General features: G+C 38.8%; 1 protein-coding gene across 16 annotated transcripts in view; it reads right to left on the bottom strand.

Moving 5' to 3' along the window:
* Positions 1-2252: 2252 nt before the first annotated feature.
* Positions 2253-9950, bottom strand: part of mbnl1 (muscleblind-like splicing regulator 1) — a 93587-nt gene continuing 85889 nt past the window's right edge. For 13 of the 16 annotated variants that reach the window (XM_029724843.1, XM_029724845.1, XM_029724849.1 and 10 more), the window contains 3 exons: positions 8896-8940; positions 4685-4756; positions 2253-4035 (listed from right to left, as the gene is read on the bottom strand). In XM_029724843.1, the coding sequence (XP_029580703.1) occupies positions 4700-4756; positions 8896-8940 (102 nt within the window). In that variant the 3' untranslated portion in view covers positions 2253-4035; positions 4685-4699. The remainder of the gene's footprint in view (positions 4036-4684; positions 4757-8895; positions 8941-9950) is intronic. The other 3 variants (XM_029724847.1, XM_029724850.1, XM_029724857.1) reach the window with 1 other exon arrangement.

Below are 9950 nucleotides of genomic sequence, written 5' to 3'. Positions count from 1 at the left end.
TTAATGGACAACAATCATAGTAAGGTACTTAATGGTTACCCAGAAATGATTTGATATTGAGATAAAAACAGCTGCATTGGACCTTTACAGTAATGTGTTATAGACAAAGTTAACATGAAAACAGGAAGACCACAGATGAGTTGCGTGAGCAAATCAGTTTTTTTTTTTTATTCAATTTTTTTATATATATAATTCAGAACAGCAAGAGTCAATTATGGCAACAATAAAATGTGCATAAAACAAATCTGAAGACAAGAGTAGTACATTATTCTGTAGCAACTATAAGCAAAAAAATTAAGTGTTCACACATACTAAACAGTCGAGCATGTGTGCCCCCTGCAGGGAAGAAAGACCTTGGTTTAAGCTGAGAGACAGTGAAATCTGCCCACGCAGCTCTGGTTGGTTTGGAGAAAGTGACGCTTTGGTTCCATAGCACTTATTCAGCGACCTCGAGTCAGAAATAGGATGACCTTGACTGAAGACGGTTACATTCATTTGAAAGAGTATTTACCTATACATTTGGTATGGTGGGGAGCCTTCACCTGCTGAGTGCACAGTTGTCTGGTAGCATTAGCTGTGCCCTGTGAGGCCATGTTGACTTGAGTGATCTAAATATTTCCGGGGTGGTTTTGTGTTAACGTTACATTTTATTCTTGAGAGCTCATGTAGTTTCTTGGTAAAAAATATATATATCACAAGTGCAAGTGTTCGATTACTTGTCTAAAGTGTTATTTCCCCCTTCTCCCCAAATGTATTTTTGTAAATTGAAAATATAAACTTTCCATATCTACTCATATAGATTTACATTTGTGTTCTTTTTACATGCAATGAAATGAAACTAAAATTTGAAATGGTTTGTAATATATTTTTTTGTAGTTATTGTACCGTAGGGCTAGGCATGAATGGCCTGTTCCAAGATTTGAAATATGGACAATATATGATATTTATTGTATATCACATACTACAGGGGGAGTGAGTGGGAGTGAATGTGGGGATTACGCCCCTTGAGGATTTCCTGGCAAACTACTAGCCACTGACAAAAGCTTAAAAACGCATAGCTTTTTCTGAATGCATTGGCCTAGAAACTGGCACCATTTTCTTTCTTTTTGCAAGCAAATTTGTTTAGCTGGTCTATCCGTTTCGATTTTTTTTAAATTAACCTAAAAAAGTACTTATCATTATAGAATTTTTTATTCAAAATAATATCTCAATATGATAAATGTTTTTTTTTTCTCTGTTCATTGACTATGTACAGAAGTGCAAAAAGTCAACCTTCGTCCCTTAGGTTAGAGTTCGTTCATCTGCAGCATTACCGACCTTCCCGATTCAGCAAAGTCCACTACCTCACCTCTACTCTCACTATTCACCAAACTCCAGAGACCCATCAATCTCACTGTTCATTTTGCGCTGACATTCAGGGCAATCTTAAGAAATATTAAAACAATATATATATATTTTTTTTAATTAATGGATACAGTAGAAAATAACTTTTTGTTCCTTCTCTAAACATGGACGATCTAAATTTCGACACAATATGCACTACCGTTCAAAAGTTTTAGAACACCTACTCATTCAAGGGTTTTTCTTTGTTTTTACTATTTTCTACATTGTAGAATAATAGTGAAGACATCAAACTATGAAATAACACATATGGAATCATGTGGTAACCAAAAAAGTGTTCAACAAATCAAAATATATTTTATATTTGAGATTCTTCAAATAGCCACCCTTTGCCTTGATGACAGCTTTGCAGACTCTTGGCATTCTCTCAACCAGCTTCACCTGGAATGCTTTTCCAACAGTCTTGAAGGAGTTCCCACATATGCTGAGCACAATGTAGAAAATAATAAAAAGAAAAACCCTTGAATGAGTAGGTGTTCTAAAACATTTTACCAATAGTGTGTTTTCAAACAAGATCTCGACTTGTAGCTAGTTAAAACATTCGTTTTCAGCCAGAGTTGATGCCTCGGCAACACACCAACTGATGCCGTTCATTGTATCAATATCAAAAGGTCTTTGATCAACATTTTTGATCAACTTCTTCAGACGTCCAGCTACAAGAATGATGTGAATACTTATTCTGACTCCACATATTATTATTAATCATTAGTATGGTTTGAAAATCCAAATCTCTAAATTTACAACGGCTATATAATAATGTTGTCAAGTAGAATATAATAAGGCAGAAATCTACAAACTAAATATTCAAATAGATTAAAATCCTTAAGTAATACATAACACATGAGTTCAATGAAATTTAAGAGTAAATTGTTACTTGAGAAAAAAACTAAACCAAAACATTATAAGGTGTATGTATGTGTACGGACTATAATATATAATTGGTGTTCATTGCCTGTATGGTGATTGAAAGTACATTTGATTGGGATGTAACCCAGTCCTGTAATCTAAGGCTTCAATAGAAGTACATTACAATCAGAAAAGAGATCTTACACCTCAGTCAAAACAACAAAACAAAATCCCACAACATAATGGCATGTGAAAACAAGGGTTTTGAAATGAAATCTCTGCTCCCCCAATTCTGTGTTCAACCTTCCTTGAATTTGGCCATATACTCCGGTAACCCTTCGTGCATGAGCAGAACTGTGCTTTGGTATCCTTAATCAGATCAAATCTGATCAAAAATGTGAGATACTTTTTCCTTCTGTTTGATAAATTCACATCAAATTAGTTATTTGTTGTATAACCTCAATTGAAGTAAAATGTGTCTATTGAGAGGTAATAGGTCTGGGGGAGCACAAAAACACTCAACCAAGTGCATATCTTCTTATGACCTAATCAAACTTATATTTTTTTAACAACACATGATTTGACAGTGCTTCTTTCTAGACACACTTTTAGAGTCCCTCCACCTATAACGAAAAAATCAACTCAAAAACTACATTTTGATATAATACCAAAAGATTGTTTTTGAGTGGATTTTTCCTTTAAGGTTGGGGACAAGAAAATGAGACCTCATGGAGAGCTAGTACGCCCCATATCACTTCAACAGGCAATAGAGTCTACTGACTTACAACTCTCCCAGTCACTATGAGCTCTGAGTCATAGATCACCCCATCTGATAAATACAACAATAAAGCAAAAACAGAAAGGCAAAACAAAAACAAATTGATAAAAGGCACCTCTATTTTTTTTTTCATTGCAAGAGAGATCAAAGGCTGGAGAGGAACCCATTCCTAATATCAACCAAAAATCAAATGGCACAATATATATATATAAAGAAAATACACAATGGAGAAATTATGTAAAAAAAACTAAACTCGAGCCATAAAAACACATATCTTAGGTAAACAGAATAACACTGCTGAAATAACACTCTGGTTTGGGATGTATGGCCTCTATGGCACAATTTAGGTGGTTAAAGCTAGCATGGCTGTGCTTTCAAAGGTACACAGGTGTGTTTCTTACCCAGAACATTCATATGTCCCTGACCCTCATTTTATCATCTAGCTTCACTAGAAGCCTTTTTAAAAACAGAAAACTGTACATGCTAAAATGTGTTGTGCCTTTCTGATTTCAATTCAAATTCAAGGTGCACATTTGCATTTTTTTTTTGTAAACCATGAAAACAAATGTATTAATTTAAAAACAAAACAAATAAAAAATGCTGTCTTGGTCTACCGACGTACCAACACAGGGTTCTGTATGTTAGACGCCACAACATCTCGCTCTCAGCCTCGTGTGTGTGCAAAAATGTCAAAAATAAATGTGTTTGAACACACAGGTGTATTGTGAATGTACTCAGTGTCTGTCTGTCAGCATGGATAGACAGACACTCCTCTTCTCAGCTGGGTGTTGACTTGGGGGACAAGGAGGTGTGTGTGTGTATGTATGTGTGTCATGGCATGGCATCGACTGGGCACACCGATGTTGGCATGTGTGACAAGAACAGCATTGCGGAGCGACTGAGAGATGATGACCGATTCTCCTCATGTCCATTGCTTGACATTCTGAACATTATATACATAAAGGCGGAACTCTTTAGGCTTGTACAGTGCCAGCACACGGTCATTTGATCTGCAAAACAACAGACAAGGAATTACATTTTTTGGGGAAGTTAGAAAAGTTATTTTCATATGTAGCTCGTCTTCCAAGATCTGGATCTTATTTTTTGTTCGCTGAAAGGTTGCTTAAATCAGCAATCTGCAGTTTAATCAATAACCTTGCAGTCACCCCGCCACTGCTTTGGTAAAAAGCTGAAAGATGGGTCTGGAGAAATATAACCAACATCTAATTCATAGACAGAGCTCTGGATGTAAGGACTGACCATCCATGATATCAAAATTGTTTATGTTATTACCATCAAGAAGCACTTTGGAAACAAGTGTTTAAATGTATACTTTTAAGTGCTCTCGCCTGGAAATACAGTGTACGTCTTGCTGTATAATGTTTTTACCCAAACAAATCTAAATAAATTAAATGTTTGCATTTACATTGTTTACAAATATTGGATGAAAACAAGATTAGAATGTGGATTCTGATGGGGTACAAGAGTTAAACTGGCATCTATAAGTAATATTCTTCAAGAATCAATGGGTATATATTCATTTCAATGTCCAAAAATCTATGACTGCCGATTGCCCCTTTAAATGTATAAAAATAAAACAAACACACTAGCTGCACAGTTAAACATACTGTAACGAAACAGAGATGAATAGAAACTCACTGTTCTTGACTCGAACTACATTTGAGTCAGATACTTGTGACTACTCAGATGATCGGCAGAAATGATTGGAATCTGGGGATGGAGACAGGGCAGAGAAATCAAACACAGCAAACATCTTACGCATATCATCGGACATCCACTAGCACACATCAGCAGTTTTAACCACATTTTCGAGTTCATTACCGAAAAGGAGATGAAGATAAGACAAAATGTGGTTACAATGTTGCATAGATAAAACAAAGCATTTTATAGGATCACTGAAACCTGCTAATCAACGGTCAAGCATCATTTTTGGAATGTTTGGCAAGGGGAGGGTGGAGGAAGGGGGTGGAAGGAAGAAAATAAAATGTCAGTCGCTAGTGAGGTGTCTCCTCGTGCAAACTTAAGTCCTACAGCTTGTTGACCTGCACCCAGGGGTTGGAACCAAAATTATTTTCCAATCGTTTTGTATTGTTTTTCTTTCCGTTCCACTGTTCCAACCTATAAAATAAAGTTCTGAACCGGTTCGGACCAAATAAAAGTATTGGTTTATATGGTTCCTTTTTGTTCCTTTTTAAACCTCTGAAATAGTTTTTTACATTAGCTCGACATTAAATTACTTCACAAATCAGTGAGGATAGAGTAGTATGGAGCAGGCAAGCTATAGTTGTTTAAATCCGCGATGAACAGACAGACAAGTGTAGGGCGCGAGAAGCGACTTCAATTTTGCGGGTGGGGGAGTGCAAGACAGGGTGAAGGAGGAGGCTTGGCTTGAAGCTCTGGGCATATTGTTATGACATGCATTATCTCAATTAGGCCCACAGAACTATACCTACGGAAGAACGGCTTCTATGGAAAATCTTTGAATGTCTATTGAACTTCCGAGTGTTAACATTGGACCAGAGCTAGCTAGCTATCTAGCTAATAAGCTTGTGTGTGCAGAGTGGCACCATAATTAAAAACAATAGTTAATAAATCCAATGTGAAATGTAAAAGCTATAGTATTGAAAATGTTAATACATTTTTCCCTAATTAAAAAGCTCTCCCTAATTTCTGAATCACACTTGTAACTACAGTAGGTTACAGTAGCCTAAGCTTCGGAGGGGGAGAGGCAGGTTGCCTACATGCTCACACTGGCAAATATTTTCAGCTGGCAGGCCGACACTGGAATAAGTTTCTGAGTGACAGAGGGAGGGCTTTGCATAGCTGCCTTGTAGTATTTTTTTGAGGGACTGAAAATAATTCCTGGAACGTAACATAATATTATTAACCGGTTCCCATGATTTAAAAATAACGCTTCAGAACTGGAACAGTATAGATCTCTTTCCTTCCCGGTTCTGATTCTGTCTCCCCAAAAATGTTTTTTGGGGGGTGTTTCGGTTCAGTTCCCTGAAGTGCAGTTAGTTAAGCATACATTTTTTTCATTGGGATAATAAAGTTTCAACTAATGTCTTTAACTTTAAGGGTTGTTGCACTCCCATTACATTATATGTATAGTGAGGGAAAAAAGTATTTGATCCCCTGCTGATTTTGTACATTTGCCCACTGACAAAGAAATGATCAGTCTATAATTTTAATAGTAGGTTTATTTGAACAGTGAGAGACAGAATAACAACAAACCAATCCAGAAAAACGCATGTCAAAAATGTTATAAAATGATTTGCATTTTAATGAGGGAAAGAAGTATTTGACCCCTCTGCAAAACATGACTTAGTACTTGGTGGCAAAACCCTTGTTGGCAATCACAGAGGTCAGACGTTTCTTGTAGTTGGCCACCAGGTTTGCACACATCTTAGGAGGGATTTTGTCCCACTCCTCTTTGCAGATCTTCTCCAAGTCATTAAGGTTTCGAGGCTGACGTTTGGCAACTCGAACCTTCAGCTCCCTCCACAGATTTTCTATGTGATTAAGGTCTGGAGACTGGCTAGGCCACTCCAGGACCTTAATGTGCTTCTTCTTGAGCCACTCCTTTGTTGCCTTGGCCGTGTGTTTTGGGTCATTGTCATGCTGGAATACCCATCCACGACCCATTTCCAATGCCCTGGCTGAGGGAAGGAGGTTCTCACCCAAGATTTGACGGTACATGGCCCCGTCCATCGCCCCTGTGATGCGGTGAAGTTGTCCTGTCCCCTTAGCAGAAAAACACCCCCAAAAGCATGTTTCCACCTCCATGTTTGACGGTGGGGATGGTGTTCTTGGGGTCATAGGCAGCGTTCCTCCTCCTCCAAACAAGGCGAGTTGAGTTGATGCCAAAGAGCTCCATTTTGGTCTCATCTGACCACAACACTTTCACCCAGTTGTCCTCTGAATCATTTTGATGTTCATCGGCAAACTTCAGACGGGCATGTATATGTGCTTTCTTGAGCAGGGGGACCTTGCGGGCGCTTCAGGATTTCAGTCCTTCACGGCGTAGTGTGTTACCAATTGTTTTCTTGGTGACTATGGTCCCAGCTGCCTTGAGATCATTGACAAGATCCTCCCGTGTAGTTCTGGGCTGATTCCTCACCGTTCTCATGATCATTGCAACTCCACGAGGTGAGATCTTGCATGGAGCCCTAGGCCGAGGGAGATTGACAGTTCTTTTGTGTTTCTTCAATTTGCGAATATTCGCACCAACTGTTGTCACCTTCTCACCAAGCTGCTTGGCGATGGTCTTGTAGCCCATTCCAGCCTTGTGTAGGTCTACAATCTTGTTCCTGACATTCTTGGAGAGCTCTTTGGTCTTGGCCATGGTGGAGAGTTTAGAATCTGATTGATTGATTACTTCTGTGGACAGATGTCTTTTTTACAGGTAACAAGCTGCGGTTAGGAGCACACCCTTTAAGAGTGTGCTCCTAATCTCAGCTCGTTACCTGTATAAAAGACACCTGGGAGCCAGAAATCTTTCTGATTGAGAGGGAGTCAAATACTTATTTCCCTCATTAGAATACAAATCAATTTATAACATTTTTGACATGTGTTTTTCTGGATTTTTTTGATGTTATTGTCTCTTTTTTTGTTGTTATTCAGTTTAAATAAACCTACCATTAAAATTATAGACTGATCATTTCTTTGTCAGTGGGCAAATGTACAAAATCAGCAGGAGATCAAATACTTTTTCCCCTCACTGTACAATATGTTAATATTTCACTATGTACATGTATTATTTCCCTTGTCCTATTTGACCACATACAGTATGGTCTGAAATTATTGACACCCTTGAGAAAGATGAGCAAAAATTACTGTATAAAATAAATAATTGAAATACTGAGCTAAATTGTATGCCAATATTTTTGGGGAAATTATATTATTTTATACTAATACAATTGCTCAGAGAAGGAGATTTTGTTTAACAAGTAATACAAAAAAAATACAAAAATAGGTAGGGGTCAAAATTATTTACACCCCTGTTTTCAATACCTTTCAACACTTCCCCTTGAGAGGATAACGGCACTGAGCCTTTTTCTAAAATGTTGAAGAACACATTGGGAGGGATCTTAGACCATTCCTCAATACAGAATTCTCCCAGATCTTTGATATCCTTTGTCTGTGCTTATGGACTGCCCTCTTCAATTCAAACCACAGGTTTTCAATGGGTTTCATGTCCGGAGACTGAGATGGCCATTGCAAAATGTGGATTTTGTGGATTTTGATGTCTGCTTGGGATTATTGTCTTGCTAGAAGATCCACTTGCGGCCAAGTTTCAGCCTCCTGGCAGAGGCAACCAGGTTTTTGGCAAAAATATCCTGGTACTGGGGAAAGTGACCTTAAAAAGGGCCCCAGGACCAGAGGAAGCAAAATAGCCCCATAACATCAAAGATCTACCACTATATTTTACAGTAGGTATGGGGTTCTTTTCTGCTTATGCATTCTAATTTCGACACCAAACCCACCAGTGGGATGCGTGGCCATTGAGCTCAATTTTCATGACAAATGTAAATGCCTGGAGTTTGCTAAACAACATTAGCACTTGGATTGGAACTGGTGCTTTGGTCAGGTGACATGTAAATAGAGCTCTTTGACATCTTTATCAAGTGTGTCAGTAATTTCTGACCCCACTGTATACTCCTCACTCAAGGGCCTAAGCAGCGGAAGAAAAAAAAAAGTGGAGTCCTCAGACACTGTAATAGCTTTGACTGCATGTAGGCAGCAGCAGAAAAACATAAGCCGAGCACCAAATGTCACAGATAGCAACTGCTGCACCTACTGTGCAAAACGCTTGACAAAAATAAGGAAAACTACCTCATACATACCAATTGCATGTATTCGTTGGTAGTCAACTTTGATAAGGAAGAGTCCTCAAAATGAGAAAGGACAAAGATCAAGGTTAAAATTACGTCAAACATGAACGACAGAGTAAATGTCTCCCCAGAATGACTAGTTAATGACATATATAACTTGTTTAATAACTACATTCAAAGTTTACCATTAACATGATACATAGATGTACTGTTCTAATAACCTTTTGTTAAACGGTTATACTCAACAACCAGTGTAGGCCAACAAGAGGGAGACTGTCTCCCATCCCATCCCTAGCAGACAGAGAAGCACCTACAGAACCTCCATGTGCACTGTGCGTGAAAGGCAGATATATATACTGTATACACAGTGCCTTCGGAAAGTATTCAGACCCCTTGACTTTTTCCACATTTTGTTACATTACAGCCTTATTCTAAAATGTAAGAAATAAAACAAAAATCCTCAGCAATCTACACACAAAACCCTATAATGACGAAGCTAAAACTGTTTTTTAGACATTTCAGACCCTTTACTTAAATCTTTGTTGAAGCACCTTTTGCAGCGATTACAGCCTCGAGTAGCGATTACAGCCAAGTCCTCTTGGGTATGACGCTACAAGCTTGGCACACCTGTATTTGGGGAGTTTATCCTATTCTTCTCTGCAGATCCTATCAAGCTCTGTCAGGTTGGATGGGGCGCGTCGCTGCACAGCTATTTTCAGGTCTCTCCAGAAATGTTCGATCGGGTTCAAGTCCGGGCTCTGGCTGGGCCATTCAAGGACATTGAGAGACTTGTCCCAAAGCCACTCCTGCGTTGTCTTGGCTGTATACTTAGGATCATTGTCCTGTTGGAAGGTGAACCTTTGCCCCAGTCGGAGGTCCTGAGCGCTCTGGAGCAGGTTTTCATCAAGGATCCATTCATCTTTCCCTCGACCCTGACTAGTCTCCCAGTCCCTGTCGCTGAAAAACATCCCCACAGCATGATGCTGCCACCACCATGCTTCACCGTAGGGATGGTGCCAGGTTTCCTCCAGACGTGACGCTTGTTTCATCAGACCAGAGAATCGTGT

Source organism: Salmo trutta, chromosome 31 (assembly GCF_901001165.1).
Source record: "Salmo trutta chromosome 31, fSalTru1.1, whole genome shotgun sequence".
NCBI classification, from domain to species: Eukaryota; Metazoa; Chordata; class Actinopteri; order Salmoniformes; family Salmonidae; genus Salmo; species Salmo trutta.
The sequence above is the reverse complement of the archived record's forward strand: the minus strand, read 5'-3'. Positions and strand labels throughout refer to the sequence as shown.